Raw genomic sequence first — 22091 nt, forward strand, 5'->3', positions numbered from 1 at the left:
GATTTGGGGGGGTAGTGGTTTGGGGGAAGGGTGGAGTTTACAGACACTCGGCATATCAGAATGTTCTTCCTCACACAAAAAGTGAGAATGTTGAAAAGCTTTTTTCCATATACATGTAAGGGAGGTAAATTCAGGAAACCTAGGAGCAAATAGACCAGGCCTACCTTGACCTCGTTCCCTACCAATACCTTCTCTATTACTCCTGAAATAGCACTCCAATATGCACGCAGCCTGTGGTAGGACCGCAGACAATGAGTGAGGGTACCCACATTTATTTTACTTTTGGGACACATTGAAGATGCTCCCTGCTTAAATTTTGTAAGACAACCTGAGGCCAGATAAGCCCTATGAAGAATCTTTAACTGCATAGCCTGGGTCCTATTACATATTGAAATCCTCCTCGCATTCTCACAAATGTCCTCCCATATTTCTGAGTGATCTCAACTCGTAACTCTCTATCCCAGGCCTCATGTAGAAGCTCGATGTCACTCAAGGAACCTCCCTCCAACAAATGATAGAGAATGCTGTTAGCCTGTAGCATTCTCTTTTCCGTATCAGATCTATAACACTCAGTCAAGACCGTGGTCTCCTTTTGGATAAAATCTCTGAGAAAAACAGAAGAGGTCCCTACACTACAATCCATATTTCCGAGTTATTTGATCAAATGACATTAACATTTCACCCTCAAACAGATCACCCAAACAAGAGACTCCCATATCCACCCAAAGTTTAAACCTGGGATCAATTGTCCTTGGCCGGAAACCCGGCATGCCAACTATGGGAGTAAGAAAAGATGTTATGGATATATTACCCTCCATCTGTCTCATTGCCCTCCATGCTTTGACCATGTTAGTAACTATTAGATTACTGCAATATTCTGCAACTCTCCTCATTTTGTCTAAAAACAACAGGTTGATAAGAGGATACTTCGTCTTGACAATGTCTAACCATGTTGACACCAAGTCCCCACAGGCCCAGTCACTTACAAAAGATAGAAAGGAGCTCAGTTGATATCATCTAATATCTGGGAGGACCACTCCCCCAATCCTTGGGCCAATTGCAATTTTGCAAACTTAACAAGGGGCCACTTATAGCACCAAATAAAAGAATTAAACCAGTCATTCAATTTCCAAAATGTTTGCCTAGGAAAGAGCAAAGGGAGCATCAGCAAAGTGTACAATAAGCAAGGAAGAACATTCATTTTGATAAGAGCAACTCGACCCAACCATGATATTGGAAGGGCCCCCCATCTTCAAAGGTCTTATTTAATCTTGTCAAACAAATGAACAAAATTAGCCTTGAATAATTGGTCAAAGCTGGGGCTAACAGAAAGGCCCAAGTTGAAAAAAACACCCTGTGCCCACTTAAAGGGGAACCCACCTTCCACATCAGGTATTCCTCTTAAGACCCACCCATAGCCATAGCCTCCAATTTTGAAAAATTGAAGTTGCAACCTAAGAAAGAACCTAATGATCAAACAAGGCACAGAGACTGCGGGGTTCGTATGAAAAATAAGAACATTGTCCACATGTCACGTAATCTTATGTATTTTTGACCCTACCTTTGGGGCAGCTATATTACAGTCCCCACGAATGGCCTCTGCTAACACCTCAACCACCAAAGTGAAAAGCAAAGTTGAAAGGAGACAGCCTTGCTGACTGCCCCTACCGCTGCTGAAAATGATCAGACCTTATAACATTGGTGAGAACCGCCACCAGAAGATCACTTTAAAGGTCCCTTACCCATCTAGTAAACATTTCACCCAGACCAAACCGCTGCAGGATATAAAAAAGATACACCATTCCACCCGATCAGTTACCTTCTCCGCATCCAGAAAGTCCATCAATCTTTGAACCGATCGCTGCTGGCGTACTTGAATTATGTTAAGAAACCTCCTAACATTAATAGAGGATCTGCGACCCTTTATAATGCCTGTCTGATCTTCTGTAACAATAGAGGGCAACATACCTTCCAACCTCAATGCCAAAGGCTTTGTCAAAATTTTAGAATCAGAGTTTAAAAGCGAGATGGGTCTGTAAGAAGCACAGTCCTCTGGGGCCTCCCTTTCTTGAGGATAAGAGAGATATTAGCCTCTCTCAAGGATGGCAGGAGGCAGTCACGACTATATAAATAGTTATACGTGTCTAGCATCAGTCCTGACAGTACCTTTACAAATTCTTTATAAGACTCACTGAGAAGACCAGGCGCCTTTCCACTTTGAAGTTGCCTCACTGCCTCCTGTATCTCTTGTGCTTTTAAAAGAGCACTAAGGAGAGATGCCTGCTCAGCATGCACCCCTGGAAGATCCCAGTTCCTAAAAAAATGACTCCATTTTATCCTGTCTATCCTCACAACATTCAAACTGATACAGTTCAGAATAGAACCTCTGAAACGCCACACTGATCTTTTTAGCATTACAAGTAAGAGTCCCATTCCCTTCCCTAATAGAAGCAATAGATTGGGAGGCATTCTTCCTCCTAACCAGATATGCCAAATATTTAGGAGAAAGTGAGGACTGCAGATGCTGGAGATCAGAGCTGAAAATGTGTTGCTGGAAAAGCGCAGCAGGTCAGGCAGCATCCAAGGAGCAGGAGAATCGACGTTTTGGGCATGAGCCCTTCTTCAGGAATCATTCTTGAAGAAGGGCTCATGCCCGAAACGTCGATTCTCCTGCTCCTTGGATGCTGCCTGACCTGCTGCGCTTTTCCAGCAACACATTTTCGGCTCATGCCAACTTTTTACCCAGCCTATCACCATCCTTCCAGGCTGTATGCGTAAGCATGGAGTTTAAGGTGGATCGAAGGGCTGTGATCTGCTGCAGCTTAGCCACTGATGGTCTACTGTAATATGCCGTCTCAGCTGCCTTCAATCATGTCTCGAGCAGACGCTGCTGCTCTCCCTTCCGTGGCTGAGTATGAGATAATCATCCCTCTAACGTAGGCCTTAGCAGTCTCCCAAAGAATGGACGGATTACTAGCTGTGCCTGAGTTGGTGGCCAAGAATGCTTCAAATTCCCGAGAAATGTATTCAATGAACATGCAATCCTTGAGGATGAAGGGATCCATTCACCAGTACCAGTAATTTCAACCACTAAATTGCCATTTGAACAAGATACCACCGAATCTAGACGAGCCGCAGGAGTTAGGAAAAAATTAATCCTTGTATGGCACTTATGAGGATTGGAAAAGAATGTAAAGCCCCAACTGTTTAGATTGTGGAGATGGGTGGCACAGTGGTTAGCACTACTGCCTCACAGTGCCAGAGACCTGGGTTCAATTCCCGCCTCAGGCAACTGTCTGTGTGTAGTTTGCACATTCTCCCCGTGTCTGCGTGGGTTTCCTCCCACAGTCCAAAAATGTGCAGGTTAGGTGAATTGGCGATGCTAAATTGCCCGTAGTGTTGGATGAAGGGGTAAATGTAGGGGAATACATCTGGGAGAGTTGCTCTTCAGAGGATTGGTGTGGATTTGTTGGGCCGAAGGGTCTGTCTTTATACTGTAAGTAATCTAATCTTAAAAAAAAAAGCTTTGGGGGTCTTTGGGCATTCTATCCAGCACAGAATCCATAAGGCAATTAAAGTTCCCTCTATAATAATATCCCGCGACACAAAGGCCATCAGCCTAGATAGTGTATCAGTCAAGATTGTCTTTGGTTAAACCCAAATCTAACTTATTTGCTCATTCTAAAAGTATGGCCTTTTTCTTTCCTTCGAAACTTTCTTGGCAAATTTGAGAATCATCTTCCAATCTCAGAACCTCTTTAGCAATTTTAAGAGCCATTTCTCTGACATTTTATGTAATCAACCACAAGTCACCAAAATTAAACAATTGTCTCACCTGCATTTTATTTAAAGATCTAGGACACTAATCTGCAAATGTTTCATTTTCTGTGATTTTTTGTACCCTCAAATCTATTCAAATCTGACTCAACCAGTTCAAATCACAGACCCGAGCCCCCAAACTGTTACGACACAGGGTAAACTCTCCTGCTTAATTTAAAACCAGCAACACAGTAAAGATTTTTCCTGTGCAGTAATATATAAAAATCGAGTGGACAAGAACTATTTAAAGTAAAATTTAACTCCTTTATTTCTTAAAGTATAACAGAGTATAATTAACTAAGCACTATTTACAATTTCTTTCTTTAACTTATCTTTTACCTTCCCTTCTAAAATACAAGTCTGATAAAACTCCCAATTAAAATTTAGAAAACAGCACTTCCTGTATCAAAACCAGACAGCCTTTAGTTCTTGTCTTCAGATCTTCCTGTGTCTTCTTTTCTTCTGGTTAGGAATTTCTGCTTTACAGGTTATTGATTGAAAAGGTGCCTTTTTAAGAGAGCTATTTTTCAGGCATCTTTATACATGCTAGGTTGTGGTAGTTCTCCTCTCAACTGTTCAGTTTTACCCGGTCTTATGCTCCAGAGCATCAGCTTTAATTCAATTTGATTGGAATTTGATATGTTTCGGATATAATTTAAACTGGCTGGATTCCAATTTGTTTTTGTCTCTAAGCAATGAAATCAAGTTCTTCGACCCATTGTTACATTGTTACCTTTTTGAGTATACTTGGTGCTGTATCCAGTAGTTCTGCTGCTTTTAACTTTCTTAAAGTAAACTCACGTCTTCATAACATCCATGTCTATAAATCTATCCAAATTATTTTAAACTGTCCAAGAAATTTTTCACTTGTTCTGAGGAGTCAAATAACCGCACCCTCTCATGAGTAATATAAAGAAACTGTGAAAACCAGTCTTCATAACAGTTGGACGTAGCCTTGCTCGCTGAGCTGTAAGGTTCGTTTTCAGATGTTTCATCACCATACTAGGTAATATCATCAGTGAGCCTCCGAATGAAGCAGTGGTGGCATGGCCTGCTTTCTATTTATGTGTTAGGTTTCCTTGGGTTGGTGATGTCATTTTCTGCGGTGATGTCATGTCCTGTTCTTTTTCTCAGGGGGTGGTAAATGGGATTCAAGTCAATGTGTTTGTTGATAGAGTTCTGGTTGGAATGCCATGCTTCTAGGAATTCTCATGCATGTCTCTGTTTGGCTTGTCCTGTGAGGCAGGTCAATACCTAAAAATGGAGGTGTACCCAAACAGAGGATATTTGAAACTCAAAATTTAAAGGGCTGAAGGTGAAGGCATCACATGACAAAAGTGAAACCTCATTGGAGAGATTGTTGGGATCTCAGCGCTTCCTTTTGTACTTGTTGCCTCCTAACTGCACCTGGAGCCTCATAAATCAACTTTGGAAATTTTCTACTGCCAATCTACATTGTAGCCAGCCTCTTGTATGCCTCTGGGATACTTCCCCAGCAGCTTATTATTCTAAACTCAAATGGAAACTAGCCCAGCCTGTCCAATCTATCGTTATAAGACAACTCAGTCAGTCCAAAGTATAAATCAGTTTAATCTCCTCTTGAAACATCTCATTAGCAACTATTTTAAGATGAGGTCCATCTAGATCTAGAGTCTTGTATGCCTGCAGCTCTATCAGTTTGCTTAATAATGCTTCCCTAATGATTGGAATCTCACTATGTTCCTCTCTCCCTTCCACCTCCTGACTTACAACTTCTCCCTTGATATCTTGTAATATCATTCTTTATTTCATTATTATATATGATTATTCTCCATTATTATTCTATAAAGTTTGCTATATGTAATGCAGGTGCTGAGTTATGTCCAAGACTGACTACTTGCACCAGAACTGGTGGTAGGTTGTCCCAGACATTCACATACCTAAGGAGGTGTGGTGCTAAAAATTGCAAAATAAACATAATGGGCATCCATAAACAAGTAAAGGAATCATAGTGAAAATTGTATAATCTCATGAAAATAATACTTTATGTACTACAAGTAAGTGCCAATGATACAGCATCCTATTTCACCCATTATTTTAGAAAAATTGAATTTTTCTTTGCTCCTGCAGCCACAGGTTTTAGATAATGCTTATGATACTGATCTACGGAATTACTTACTGTTGCACTGTTTTACAACTGTCTTCTGAGACTTTTTCCCTCTTTAGTTTTTGTTAATTTTTATTTAAAATTTATTTTCTATCAGTGTTAGGGAGAGAATTCTTGATATCTGCTACCCTTTGTCTGAAAAGTGCTGCCTGATTTCTCACTTAAATAGCTGAGTGCTTATTTTAAGATTATGCTCCCTCATTCTAAATTCTCTTATCACGAAATATCGAAATCTAACTAATTGAATTTAGTGTACTGCATAAGCAGAAAACATGTGCCATTTTAATAACAAAACTGTCAAACAATTTAGAGGGAAGATTGAAGCATAACAGGCAGAACCCCTAATTACATTTTAAAAACACTTGGATATACATTTGAGATGCCATAACATACAGGGCTACAGACGAAAAGATGAAAGATGAGTTTGAATTGGATTATTCTTTTTCTTCTGGAATGGACGCTGTTGGCTGAATGCTTTCCTTCTGTGCTATAAATCTTTCTGTGTTTCAATATTTATTCTATGTCATTTGTATGTTGACAGCTTGAATTTCCCGACTGATGATTATTCTTTAAATGTAGGATGTTTTAATTTGAAAAAAAAAGAAAACTGTACAAAATTATTCATCTACTTCTTCCTGAATCTAATGACTAATTTTATTCTAGGGCTGGTCATATAATAGCATCTGTGCTTATCTGGCTCGATCTTATGTGGTGGATATAGAAAAAAACAACAGATTTGATCTTTATGATGGGACAGTAGAGGATGCGTTTCTTGTTTATGGGAGTGCTGAGGATGTACAGTCACAGCGACAATATGATGCTCCTTGTTATATTTCAAAAACTACACACCAGGTATGAAATCTATCTTCAAATAGTTAATAAATCCGTTATAAAAATAACAGTGCATATATATATTATATTTTTGGAAATGCATAAGAATCTTTAATTTTAATGCCGCACTTTCATATATTAATTAGAGAGTGACAAGGAGGAGCACAATCTAGACACTCCTGATGAGTCTTACTTTTTGTAACAATTACTATTGCTAAGTAAGACATTTTGGTTGCAAAATTCAGCCTCTTAATATTTATGGCTCCACATTATTGGCCACACTGTGAATACAGACTCAAGTGTGACTTAATTGAAAAGGTCATAGTACAGGTGGTACAAGTGTTTGCCATAATTATACAAAGTACACAAAGGGCCTTCTTGTGGCATAGTGATAAAGCCCCCTACCCCTGAAGCAGGAGGCCCAGGTTAAAGTCTCCAGGGATGTGTAATAACATCTCTGAAAGTTTGGTTAGAAAAATAGGCTAATATTTTTTAAATTTACAAAATATATTAGAGAAGCATCTTGTGATGCAGTAGTAAGGTCCATAAATCTGGGCGAGCAGACCCAAGTTCAAGTCCCACCGGCTTCAGAGACCAATCATAACATCTCTGAACAGATTGATTAAAAAGTACAAAGTATGCAAGATCATGGTGTCAGTCATTGTGTCAAACTGATTTGACCCAGTGCTACTGGTTTCAACCTCATCAATTCATTTACTGCCCTTTCTTAAACACGTAACTAAGCACATGTTCAATGGCAGAAGTAATGCTATCAATGCTATTTAAATGGATCCTAAGCCACTCTGAAGTTAGTTGCTGATTAAGTTCTCCTATCTCTGTGTGTATCTGTAGTGGTGGTTTCCAGAGTTTGGTGGTTTCCAGAGTTGTTTTAAGTTGAGAAAGTCAAGTGGAAGTGATGCCATAAATGTCGAAGGGCTTGATTCTGATCCGGGAGGTTAAAAAAACAGTAATACTTGGAATTGAACATACTGTCGGAATAAAACTGTTTGAAATAAGCAAGATGAGTCAGATTAGCATGTGTCATTCATAATTTTACTGGTTTTTCTTTGGGTTCTGTACATAACATTTGCTTCTAGATGTGAATGCTGCAGTTACCAACCTTGCTGACCTGTAACATGATAGGAAAATAGAGCAGAAGCTGCACAAAAGAACATACAGGGAGAAGGGGTGGGAAAGTCCTCAGCAGGAGACGTTGTTCACCTCAGTTTTTTGGGAGCAATTCTCTGACCTCTGGATGTCATCTCAATTTTATGCAGGAGGTATTCATGATGTTCTGCAAACTTTTACAGTCAGACCTGTCGGGTCAAAGCAGGGCATGGACAACATTGTTTATGGTTGTGAACTTCCAGTCATCCCATACATTGGGCTTCTCCAGGCTGGTTCAAATGCCATGTATAACTGCAGTTCACTACCTGCTGCTGCATAAGATACGTAAATGACACTGTTTATGCCAGGAGAGGGGAATATATTGTGGATTGGAGAGAACTGGATGGGGCTTTGTCAGGGTGACACCATTCTTTGGTGCATACTTTGGAGTTATGAGATGATACTGAGGATGTAAAGAGAGGCAAGCCTATTTTCATATGACCGAACAAGAACCTTTATTAACTATTTAGTGTATACACATAAATAGGTATGATAGAGCATTTCTGGAACCATGTTGGAGTGGCACTTTTTCCAAGTTTATCTCATATCAGCATCACTGATGCCTTATACCATTCATTAGCACAATAGAATCTAATTCATTATCCGACATCTTCCCCAAGTGGTTTGTTCAATTTGTTGTCCATGCTCTGTTCTGAACCTCTGGGAGAATCTTCAGCACCTGGGAAATATAGCACCTACCACTCCAGCTGTCTAACTCATGTGATTAATTATGGAAGATTAACTGAACTCCACCTCTAGAAACAAACAAGAACACAAAGCAAGCAAAATAAGACTCTCCTTTGGGCCGTTCCATGGGACTGTTAGGGTGAATATATCAATTTTTGTCAGTACTAGGATAGCTTGTTAATATTCAGGAATCTTGGACTGCTCTATAGTCCTTTTGGTTCCCAAACAGAGGTTTCTCCTTGCCTTGACAATGGCAACATTGTCTTTGGAGTGCTATGGACAAAAGCAAGACTGAATCCTTAGGAAGGATTGACTGGTCAGCAGACGGTGTGAGGGCTGCCACTCTTGAATCTCTGGTTGTATCTTGAAAAGACAAAATTTCTAGATTATGGAAAGTAGGAAACTGTGCAAGATCCCAGTAATTTTCTTTTTCATCATTAAAATCTGAACAAGGGGGATCTAAGATGGCGGCGATCTGAGAAGATCACACTGCAGAGCTTCGCATTGCAGCAGGAGCAGGACGGTCCTTTAACCCACCCAACCCAGGTCATCAGGATTTCTTGGGGCGTTGGAAAGATTGTGGAGCCCCAAGAAACATTTAAAAATTGACTTAGCTGTATTTTCAGCTGTCCAGGAATGCCAAAAAAGGGAGGAGGAGCATCTGAGGCCAGGCCTGCAGCTCAGCCTGCAGTAGCCTCGGAGCCGATTACTCTCCAGGACCTGGTGAACCAGCTCTCGAAATCTCGCGAGATGTTGGGGAAACAGATTGAAGAGAAGCTGGCTCCAGTCTCTCTCATGGTGCAGAAGCATGAGCAGCAGCTGGGAGACTTGGAGAAGAGGATGGATGAGGTGGAGCCCAGGGTCACAGTGGTGGAAGCTGATGCCAGTTCATTCAAGGAAGAGATCCAAGCCCTGAAGACACAGGTTCGTAATTTGCGTGACCAAGTGGATGATCTTGAAAACAGGGGCAGGAGAAAAAAACATTTGGATCATCGGTCTGCCTGAAGGTAAGGAAGGTGAGCAGCCTGCAGAATTTGTTGAAGATTGGCTTCCGAAATTCCTTGACTTGGAGACTGGCATGAGAGGATTGAAGATAGGGCTCACCAGGTCGCAGCATGGAGGTCGGGTCTGGGTCAACGCCCTCGTCCTTTCCTGGTGCGGTTCCATCATTACCGGGATAAGGAGAGAGTCATGGAGGCTTCCAGACTCCAGGGGAAGGATCCAAAGGCCCTAATTTACGAGGGGTCTAAGATCATGTTTTTTCAGGACTTTTCAGCGGAGGTGATCCAGAAACGAAAATCGTATGATGGTGTCAAGAGAAGATTGAAGGAGCTTGGGATTCAGTACTCCCTGTGATATCCGGCAGTGCTTCGGATCACCTTAGATGGATCCATGCATCTCTTTGACACATCGGAGAAGGCAAGAGACTTTGTGGACAAACTAACCTAATTTAAACAATTGTAGTATGTATAAATATTGTTGCTTGGGTATGCGGTTGTCATTCTGTAAAAGAAATGGAGGAAATCCGGTTGGAGCTTTGTTTTTTTCCCCTTTTTTTCCTCCATTGATAATAATTTGGTTCAAACTATGCCTGGCGGTGGTTAAGATGTACATTTTAAATTTCTAAGTTAGGACATACCAAAGGATGGATGGGGTATTCCCTTTTTTTAATAAAAGAATTTTTTAAATTTATATTGATATTCTATGTTTATTCTTTTTAGCTTGTGCTTGCGATGTGGCTCTAGCTGGGAGACGTGAAGGTGGTTGAGATGGTTAGATGCCTATTTATGGGTAGTTCGGGATGGTAGGTTCCCCCTCCGGGCAGGGGGTGGGTTCCCCTACTCAGCGCTATTGGTGCTTTATATGTTGGTTTGTTTTCTGGTTTTTGTTGTTTTTTATTTTTAATAATTTTGTATGTTTGTTAAATGTAGTGGTTTTAGTTTATGTAGTTTTTATATTTGGTGGACCATGCGACACTAAGGCTAAGCAATTTGTGGTTCAGGTTCCTCCTCTCTGGAATTGAAATGTAATTGCAGAAGATTATGGCTAATGATTTGATTAAATGGTGTACCTGGAATATCAAGGGAAGTCACTCACCAATTAAGAGGAAGAAGGTACTCTTGAGTCTTAGAAAAGAGAAGGTGGATATTGCTTTGTTACAGGAGACACATTTGGATGACAAGGAGCATCTGAAATTACAGCAGAATGGCTTTGACCGAGTTTATTTTTCCTCATTTAATACCAGAAGTAGGGGAGTGGCTAGATTAGTAAGGAAAAATCTCTCATTTAAATTGTTGGAATGTGTTAAAGACACATACGGGAGGTATGTAATTCTTAAAGCCTTGATAAATGGGGAAGAATATGGCATTTTAAATGTTTATTGTCCCCCAGCTCATCCTCTTAAATTCTTGGTAGATGCTTTTTCTAAACTGATAAGTCTCAAGTCTCGGCACATCATTATAGGGGGAGATTTTAACTGCCTCATGGACCCCACAGTAGACAGGTTGCCTAAAGGTCCCTCGATATCCTCTGCACAAACTAAACAGTTATTGGGTTTGTGTGGGGAATTCGGATTGGTGGATGTCTGGAGGTGTCTCCACCCTACAGGTAGGGATTTCACGTTTTTCTCCAATCTGCACAGATGTCACACGAGAATTGATTTTTTTCTGACCCCTGTGGTAACCCTGGATCTGGTGGCATCCTGTACGATTGGTAATATTGCCATTTTTGATCATGCTCCAGTGTACCTCATAGTTAAAATTAAGGATGTTACAGTGGATTCAAGGTACTGGCGAATGGAACCCTTTATTCTCATGGACAGCAAGTTTGTGGAGTATTTCTCTCGGGAATTTCGGGCATTCCTAGACATCAACATAGGCTCGGTTGATAGCTCATTTGTTCTCTGGGAAACTGCCAAAGCTTATGCCAGAGGGTTAGTTATTTCATATTCATATAGGAAGCAGCAGAAGGTGAGCAGCAACGTCTCCTTGAAGGACGGTTGAAGACAGCCGAGAAGGCCTATTTTGACAGACCCTCGTTGGTCAAACTACAGAGGATTACGGCACTGCGGTCTACACTAAATTCCGTGCTCATGCAGACGGCAAAGAAGGAGCTGGCTTTTGCAAAGCAAAGGTTATATGAGCATGGTGACAAGCCAGGCAAATACTGAGCATACGTTGCCAGAAAGAGAAGTGCCCCACAAACCATTACAGCGATTAGGGAAGGGTCTGGGAACCTAACATATGATTCTAAAAAGATTAATGTGGCGTTCCAGAGATTCTACTCTAAGTTACATCAGTCTGAGAATTGTGAGGAGGGGCAGGCCAAAATGGAATCCTTTTTTAGAGATTTGAAGCTCCCGGGTGTGACTCCCGAACAACAGTCCTTTCTCAATGCCCCATTAATAGAGCAAGCAGTGCAGGAAGCTGTGAGGCAGCTTCAGAGTGGAAAGGCACCCGGCCCTGATGGACTACCCAGTTAATTCGATAAGGAATTTAGAAGTATACTGTCAGGCCCAATGCTGAGTATGTTTAATGATTCATACAGTCATGTTTGTCTCCCACCATCTCTGAGAGAGGCCAATATTTCACTTATCCTTAAAAAAGGGAAGGATCCGGAAGACTGTGCTTCATACAGGCCCATCTCGCTCTTAAATGTGGATTTTAAGATCCTCTCTAAGGCTCTTGCATAAGGGTGGAGACTTTGTTACCCTCTATTATTAAAGAGGATCAGACGGGCTTCATAAAGGGTCGCAGATCCTCCAATAACGTAAGGAGGCTGCTTAACGTAATTCAAGCATGCCAACAGCAGTCAGTACAGGGATTGGTGATTTCTTTAGATGCAGAGAAGGCATTTGACCGAGTTGAGTGGCCGTACCTTTTCTATACTCTAGACCGGTTTGGTCTGGGCGAAGTTTTCATAAGATGGGTAAAGGTTCTCTACAGTGTACCTCTCGCTGCGGTCATTACCAACGGGGTACGATCAAGCAATTTTAATATTTCACCATTACTTTTTACGTTGGTGATTGAACCATTGGCAGAGGCCATTTGTGGGGATCTCAATATATCAGCTCCAGAAGTGGGGTCAAAATTAAATAAGAGCTCACTGTATGCAGATGATGTTCTAATTTTCTTGACAAATCCAGCAGTCTCAGTGCCTTGCCTGATACAACGCATTCACGTGTTTGGTGCTTTTTCAGGGATAAGATTAATTTTGCTAAATCAGAGGCTATGCCTATGGGTGGTCTTACAAAAGAGTTGGCTCTTGAGAGTGACTATAGATTTCCATTTAGGTGGCCACAGGGGGGGGGGGTTTGTGTATTTGGGCATATTCATTACTCCAGTTCTGGATTGGCTGTTCAAAGCCAATTTTACTCAATTATTTGAAAAAATTAAACAATATCTCCAAAGATGGGAGGCACTTCCAGTCTCATGGTTGGGTCGGATAGCGCTTATTAAGATGAATATTCTCCCTCGTTTGCTATACCCTATACTCCCCCTGATTTTCAATAAACAAACACTCAGGAGACTGAACAGTTGGTTCAGCTCCTTTATCTGGCACCGTAAACGGCCTCTCATTAAATTAGCCAAACTGCAGTTGCCTCACAGATTGGGGGGAGTAGACCTTCCGGACATTAAAAATTACGAATTAAGCTCGCTCTTGACCTACGTAAGTGATTGGGTTTGTGGGGACCCTCTTTCAATATGGCTAGATATCGAAGTCTCCCAGGCAAGGTGCCCCCTTACCAGTTTGCTGTTTTTGGACAAGGTGAGGACATTTAGGGAGTTTTGCCATAACCCAATAGTCATCAAAACTGTTAAAGCATGGAGGGCAATACGGCAGAAGGAAGGTAATATTGACAAAACATCTTTGTTTACACCTTTAGTGGGTATGCCAAGTTTTCAACCAGGTATGATAGATTCAGGATTTAAATGTTGGGCAGCTAGGGGTATATCTTGCATGGGTGATTTATTTGAGGGAGATGTAACGATGTCCTTCGATCAGTTAGTACGGAAGTACGAGTTACCTAATGGAGACCTCTTTTGTTTTTTTCAAGTTAGGGATTTTATTCAAAAAAAGACCACACTTTTGACTGATCCCTACAAATCTGACATAGAAAGAGGGGTACTAAGGGCTAAGAGTACACTCTCTGTCAGTACTTTATATCACCAATTGGGGGGTGCCACCTCAGATGAGTCTGATCGACTCTGCAAGATGTGGGAAAGAGAGCTGGGAGTTGAAGTTTCTTCAGAGGCATGGGAGGATATTTGGGAGAATGCAAGGAAGATATCAATTTGCAATAGGACCCATGCTTTACAGTTGAAGATTCTCCACAGGGTCCACTTAGCCCAAGACCGTTTGTCAAAATTTAAACCAGGGGTATCTTCAGCATGTCCCAAGTGCAAGGTCTGTACGGGTACTCTTACCCATTGTCTTTGGTCTTGTGACAGGCTTCAAACATATTGGAGCACTGTGGTGGGTGCAATGGAGAGGATTTTAGGTGTTGGCGTGGAGAAGGACCCTATTTCGCTCCTTTTGAGCCTACCCATTGTATTTCCTACAGACTCGCATAAGGCAAAACTTTTCAATATTCGTACATTCTGTGCAAGGAAGAATATCTTGCTAGGTTGGATATCACAAAACCCCCCCGGGCCTGTCGGGTTGGCAGAAGATTGTTATGGAGCATAATCCCCTGGATTTTCTCACAAATATGATACACCACAAAGCTGAGAATTTTTACAAGACATGGCAACCCTTTTTGAAATACCTGGACACAGATTTATCTGCCACACTAACATAGCCATAACGATTGTGTTTCATGAGTCCAATATTCAGGGAGGAGGAACTGTGAATGTATGAATGTATGACTGTTTTGTTTGGCTGGGCTGAGTTATTACTATTTATTTGTTTGTTGTTAGGTATTTATTTAGTTAGTTAAATAGCTAGTTTAGGTTTTTTTAAAATTTTATACTTCTCTATATATGTTTATACATTCGTATAGGAGGGTGAGTTGGGGAATTTTTTTTATTATTTGGGTTTAGTTTTGTACTATTTTTGTACTGTTTTGAATTGCATTGTTTTGTATTTGTTGTAATATTTAAAAATCTATTTTTTCTTAATAAAAATATATTAAATATATTATTTAAAAAAATCTGAAGAAGATGGGTCTTCTGTGAATTCCTAAACAGGAGTATTATCTAAGTAGGAGACTTGTACTGTACTCCACGTTGAAAGTTAAGGTAAAAGCACTGAGAATTTAAGAGCATTATTATGAAGCATCTGATTTTGAGGTGTAGGCTTGCTCGAAGTCAAAGGACGTCAAGGTAAATTAGAATAATGAAGCGCTTCAGGTGCTCCATCAAAGAATTCCAAACACTCAACATGACAATGTAACATGTCATCTGCACGAAGAGACGCTAAAACAACTGATATGCTTACATCCCTGAAGATAAAGAAAGTTTCAGGTAAAAATAAGTACTTTGTTTTCAAAAAACAATCACTACAGTTCTGCAGGCTAACTTGTAGAATTTGAGAATTCAGTGGTGTCTCATTGGAGAAAAGTACTGGCTATACTGACTTGAAGACATAATGGAAAAGCCAGATCACTACACTCTACACTCTAGCATCAGGCAGACAGGATGGTGGGAAGGACATCCACAGTGAGCACCCCTACATTATCAGGAAACATTACTGCCACATCGGCCATTCTGGCTGCTGAAGGATATTGAGCTGCAGTGTCACTTGAAGTGAAAGGAGTGAAGCTTCCAACTGTGGCTGCTAAGATTTGTCAATGAAATGCTCAGTGGAACTGTGAGACAAAGGCACAGCTGCATCAGTGTAGTCAGTGCAGGTCTGATGCTGGTCAGAACAGATAACAGATACTGCATGGACAGAGGCTGTCCAAGAATTGTTGATTTCTGGAGTGTGCTCAAAGAGCATGGCTGGATCCAGCACTAGATCCTCCATCAAATCATCAGCAATGGCAATAGCTTCTTTCTTGAGAACTCTATTATGCCTCAGTGGTTAGCACTGCTGCCTCACAGCGCCAGGGACCCAGGGTCAACTGCAGGCTCTGACGACTGTTTGTAGAGAGTTTACATTCTCCCCATGTCTGCATGAGTTTCCTCCCCCTGGACACAAAGATACGCAGGTTAGGTGTATTGGTGACGCTAATTTGCCTAAACCCAGGGATGTGCAGGCTAGGTGGATTAGTCATGGGAAATGCAGGGTTTCAGGGATAGGGTAGGGAGATGGGTCTGGGTGGAATGCTGTTCAGAGAATCAGTTGGACTTGATAGACCAAATGGTCTCCTTCAACCAGGGAACCAATGATTCTGTGATCAGAGATCAAGTGTAAGTGAAACCTGGCCTCCTCTGCCTGGACGCTTTCATGTATGACACACTCATATTCTGCTGCATTGAGCCTGACATAAAAAGGGGGTGGAGCTACAAAAAATATCTGCTGTTCTCTTGGGATGGAGTGTCATCAAAGAAGGGTAGATCATACTTATCTGCTGCTGAAAAAAGACAAGACAAACTTCTCTATTCAGTGAGGAATGATGTTGATTCGAAATGATATGCAGAATTTCTGCAAACTCATGTCTGTTACAGTGCTATGTAGCACGCAGCTGTAATTGATTGTTATTGAAATACATCCTGCACCTTGCAGTTGGACAGTAGAGTGTTGAAAAGGGGAAGCTTAAGCCACTCTACAATATCAGAAAGAATGAGCCACCGACCCTGGTATCTAATTTAAAACAAGTTCTTGCCATTATCAGAAACATCAGCATACCAGAAGTCATCTTGAGGAGCTGACATCTGTCAGAAAAAAATACACTTGGTTTTCATTTGCATCTATTTCTTGCACAGTGGTATGCTATTCTGATTTATTTTTACTGTTTGTCCCAAAGCGAAGATGGTTTTGTTACTCTCACAGTCTAAATTAGAGTGGTGCTGGAAAAGTACAGCAGGTCAGGCACCATCCGAGGAGCAGGAAAATCGACGTTTCAGGCAAAAGCCCTTCAAGGCTTCCTTGCAAGACGATTCACAGTAAGGTTAAAATCAACTAGGCAAAAATGAGGACTGCAGATGTTGGAAACCTGCAAAAGAGAAAAGAGTGATGAGGGGCACATCCCTCTGATTACCTATTATCTGCACCTGTACATAACCAGTACTAGATTATACTTTGTGCTCGTCAGAGGATCTATTTTGCCCATCCAAAGGGCCACTCACTTTCTCATACATCATACTTGTCTCATCATCAGCAATTGTCTGCTCACCCTCCACACTTTATTAACTCTGAAGTCTTTTCTTCCGTTGACATGAGAATGACTGATGCCACCTCCAATACTTGAGCTTTTTCTCTAACTATAAGCTCTCTCTGCAAACACAAATTTTCTTTGTTACTCACCCATCAAAGATATACATACTGCCTGCGTTGGCGGTAGTCAATTTGACAACTTTAAAAATATTGTTCTCCCATCTTTTAACCTGCCCCATGAAGCCACTGCACTGCTCTGTGTGTTGGAACTTCATTGTTGCTAGTAAAATAAGTTACTGTCTAAGAATTGCAGGAATTTATGAATCAAGGAAAACTCATGAACAGAAACATTTAAGTGACCTTCTGCAACTCATTCAGTGAACCAACCTGTCCACCTGTAGACAAACAGGAATGAATCACCAGCAGTAAATTTGTTTTTGTAACTAATTCAGTTATCTTGGATCACTATTCACTATATACAATCTCAAAATATGTTTGGTCAAAATTGAAAGAAATGCAAATTTTTTTCTCTCTATTTGTAGTTTGTATATTTCAGTTCAGAATTTCTCTGAAGAGGCCTTCTTTCGCAGGGACTAACACATTTTGTTCTCTACAATATTTTAGGTATTGGGATTATCTAACATAAATAAAATACTGATTGTTGGTCCTAACATAAAACATTTAGAAGAATGCAATGGTGGTCCATGTCTTCGGCATCCACAGTCCCGGAAATCTGGTAAGCAACTGATTCAATGCTTGTAATCGGAGTTAAATCTGTCTATCAGTTGGTATAAATCCTGATGTCCTTTCTAAGAAACCTTAATCATTCTAAATGATCATTTCTCTCCACAGTTGAGAATAACCAAACAGCTGAGTCTGGATTTTGATCCAAAGATAGGATAAGCTTTGAACCCATCCATCTCTCTGAACTATTACTTTTTGTACCTGTATGCATGGATTCTTAATTCCTTTCCCTCCATTGCTCTTTATTTCTGTAAAGGTTTCAATATTTAGAAAATATTCAAATACATTTTCCTTGGTTCCACGGTGGATGACTTTACAGTTTCATACTTCAACTGCATCTGCCATAATATTGTCCAGTCAATTCGATGGTCCCAATGATACAATTTACCTTCCAACAAACATGGATAAACAAATCTAATTATGTATCTAAGTCATTAATCTATATATGACAATCTAATGCCCCAGTACAGATTTACAGATGAATATCAGTTGTCACAGCTTGCCAAATAGAGCAAATATCCTTTATCCCTAACTCCTAGCCAAATACCAAACCATGTTGCATATTATTTCCAATTATCATAGAATCATAGAATGATTAGACAAACAAGAGGCATTGGACATGATCTATTTGGATTTCCAGAAAGCCTTTGACAAGGTGCTATCCAGGGTACTGCTAAATAGGATAAGAACCCATGGTTTTAGGGGTAAGGTACTGGCTTAGAGAGAGGATTGGCTAACTGGCAGAAGGCAGAGAGAATGGTTCAAGAGTATTTTTCAGGATGGGAGCCAGTCATTAGTGGAGGTCTGCAGGGATCAGTATTGGGGCCATTTACGTTATACATTAACGATCTGGACGAAAGAACTGAGGGAATTGTGGCTAAGCTTGCAGATAACAAAGATAAGTGGAGCGTTAGGTTGTGTTGAACACATAGGAAGGCTCCAGAAGGACCTGGCCAGGCTGGGAGAGTAGGCAAAGAAGTGGCAGATGGAATCTAGTGTGGGAAGTGTAAGGTTATGCACTTCGGTAAGAACAACAGAGGTGTAGACTATTTTATAAATGGGGAAAGGCTTTGGAAATCTGAAGCACAAAGGAATTTAGGAGTCCTCTTTCGGGATTCTCTTAAGGTTAAATATAGGTTTAGTTAGCATTTAGGAAGGCAATTGCAATGGTGGCATTCATTTTGAGAGGATTAGAATACATGAGCAGGCATGTACTGATGAGGCTGTATAAGGCTCTGGTCAGACCACATTTGGAATATTGTGAGCAGTTTTGGGCCCTGTATTAAGGAAGGATATGCTGGCCTTGGAGGAGTCCATAGAAGGTTCACAAGAATGATTCCAGGACTGAAGGGCTTTTCATTTGAGCATTTGAGGACTCTGGTCTGTGCTCACTGGAATTGAGGGTGCTGTAATTAAAAAGTAGAGTACTGTGAGGCCTAGATAAAGTGCCCATGGAGACAATGTTTCTACTAGTAGAAGAGACTAGGACCTGAGGGCAAAGCTTTAGAGTAAAGAGACAACATTTTAGAATTGAGATGAGGAATTTCTTCAGTCAGAGGGTGGTAAATCTGTGGAACTCATTGCCTCAGAAGGCTGCGGAGGCCAAAACATTAAGTCTATTTAAGACAGAGACAGAAGGTCCTTGATTATTAAGGGGATCAAAGGTTAAAGGCAGGAAAATGGAGTTGAGAAACATATCAGGAATGATCAAGTGGTCGAGCAGACTCAATGGCCCATTTGGCTCATGGTTACAGCATCAAAGGAAACCATTCAACTCATTATGTCCATGCCAGCTCTCTTCAAGGGCAGCTCAACCAGTCCTACATCTCCACTTCTTCTCTTTGGTCTCGAAAGTCGTCATTTTTCCATACTCTTAACTGAACTAGGGCTGCTCTCATTAGAGAGAGAGAGAGAGAGATGACTGCTGATGGCCATGCCTCAGGTCAGCGGAAAGGTTGAGAAGGGAATCCTTCATGGTAATTTTGGTGTTACTCTGCATTGTAAACCTGCTCTCAAGCCAACTGAGCTAACCACTGCCCTGGCAAGTATGAGGGATAATACTCAATTTCCACCATCTGTCAGGTTGAGCTGCAAGCTAGGAATGCACTGAAGGACAGGATGACACACTTGCCATCTTCTAATTACTCTTCTTTCTCACTCAGGTCAAAGGTGAGAAGATGGCTGCACAGACTGTTGGTCAGCCATCCACTTCTGAGGAGGAGCAGGGAACTACAGACAACACATCACGCATCATTCCCACACAACTTTCACAGGGCAGATACTCTCAGATTAGAGGTGGTATTCATAAGTAGGTCTGGAATCATAGTCCAGTGAACACAACACAGACACATGAGAAGCAAATGGGGGCTGTGACAATTGAGACCACTGATCCTTAGGGCTGTCGCAGAGCCCAGTCTTTTCAGCTTCATCATCAATGACTATCTCTCCGACATAAGACCAAACACATGGATGTTTGCTGGTCTTGCACAATATTTAGCACCATTTTTAACTCCTTGAATATGAATCAATTCATGTCCAGTTGTAGCAAGACAAGGATTGTATCCAGATTTGGGCTGACAAACAACAAGCAACATCAATGCAAATAAGTACCAAACAATAACCATCTTCAATAAGAGAAAATCTAACCATTGCCCATGATGTACAAATACATTAAAATATACCCCTATCAACAGCTTGAGTGTTACTATTGACAAGAAACTGAACAAGGCTTCCATATAAGTACTGTTGCTGCAAGAGCAGGTCAGAGGACAGGAATTCTGCAGCAAGTAATTCACCTCCTGATTTCCCAAACCTGTCCACTATCAACAAGACACAAATCAGCAGTGGGATGCAAAATTCACCATTTGCCTGGATGAGGCAAGGATGAGTTACAATAATACTGAAGAAGCTTGACAGCATCGCGGACAGAGCAGCTCACATAATTGGTACCACATCCAGAAACATTCACTCCCTCACCACCGGTGCACAGTAGCAGTGTATGATCTACAAGATATACTGCAGTAATTCATCAAGATTCCTGAGGTGGAACTTTCCAGACACAAACCCATTACCATCTAAAGGACAAGAGCACCACCTGCAAGTTCCCTTTGAGATACTCGCTATGGAAACATATTGCTGTACCTTTAGTGGAAGGGACTCCCCTTTACAGCATTGTGTGTCTGTACCAAAAGGACTGCAGGTTTCAAGAATGTAGCTCATTTCCACCTTCTCCAGGGCATTTAGAGAAGGGTAATAAATGCTGACGCAGGTAATGAAGGTCATATCCTATAAATATATGGAAAGATATTATCAAGATAAAGAAGACAATTTGATCAGCTCACCATTAACCACCTTAAACATTCTGTCCCTCCACCACTGATACAAAGTGCCTGCAATGTGTACCATATAATAAATATATTGTAACAATGCACTAAGCTCCTTCGACATTTTCCAAACCTGCAACTTCTATTACCTAGAAGTACAATCGTAGCAGGTGGGTAGCAAACACCATCGACAAGTTTCTCTCCAAGCCACTTCCTTCACTGTCACTTTATCCAATCCTGGAATTACCTAGCTAACAACACTATCTACTCTAAATGTACTGTGCTTATTGAAGGCAACTCAGTGCCATCTTTTTAGGGATGGACAACGAATTAGGGATGGACAACGAATACTAGCCTTACCAACGACAATCATTTCCCATGAAGGATAGGTATCGTTCCTATGCTTCATATTAAGCTTACTATTTTCATCATCTCGGGAGCTCTGGATTTGTTTGTCCTATCTTTCCTCCTGTAAGGATGTACTCTACTTAGATTAGATTACTTACAGTGTGGAAACAGGCCCTTTGGCCCAACAAGTCCACACCGACCCTCCAAAGAGCAACCCACCCAGACCCATTCCCCTACATTTATCCCTTCACCTAACACTACGGGCAATTTAGCATGGCCAGTTCACCTAACCTGCACATCTTTGGATTGTGGGAGGAAACCGGAGCACCCGGAGGAAACCCACGCAGACACGGGGAGAATGTGCAAACTCCACACAGACAGTTGCCCAAGGCGGGAATTGAACCCAGGTCTCTGGTGCTGTGAGGCAGCAGTGCTAACCACTGCACCACCGTGCCGCCCGTGATTAATGCCCTGTTAATCCTCTTATCAAGTCAAATGTAGATTAGATTACTTACAGTGTGGAAACAGGCCCTTCGGCCCAACAAGTCCACACCGACCCGCCACCCACCCAGACCCATTCCCCTACATTTACCCCTTCACCTAATACTACGGGCAATTTTGCACAGCCAATTCACCTCACCTGCACATTTTTGGACTGTGGGAGGAAACCCACGCAGACACAGGGAGAATGTGCAAACTCCACACAGTCACTCGCCTGAGGCAGGAATTGAACCCGGGTCTCTGGCGCTGTGAGGCAGCAGTGCTTG

At 41.4% G+C, this 22091-nt stretch overlaps 1 protein-coding gene across 1 annotated transcript in view; it reads left to right on the forward strand.

The window, feature by feature from the left end:
- Nucleotides 1-22091, forward strand: part of LOC122558097 (sperm-specific sodium:proton exchanger-like) — a 130103-nt gene that overhangs the window by 96332 nt on the left and 11680 nt on the right. The window contains exons 6-7 of the mRNA XM_043706417.2: nt 6629-6817; nt 17534-17645. Of these exons, the coding sequence (XP_043562352.2) occupies nt 6629-6817; nt 17534-17645 (301 nt within the window). The remainder of the gene's footprint in view (nt 1-6628; nt 6818-17533; nt 17646-22091) is intronic.

The sequence above is a fragment of the Chiloscyllium plagiosum genome, unplaced genomic scaffold, assembly GCF_037043375.1.
Source record: "Chiloscyllium plagiosum isolate Xiang-an unplaced genomic scaffold, Cpla_swu_hap1 HiC_scaffold_18, whole genome shotgun sequence".
Classification (NCBI taxonomy): Eukaryota; Metazoa; Chordata; class Chondrichthyes; order Orectolobiformes; family Hemiscylliidae; genus Chiloscyllium; species Chiloscyllium plagiosum.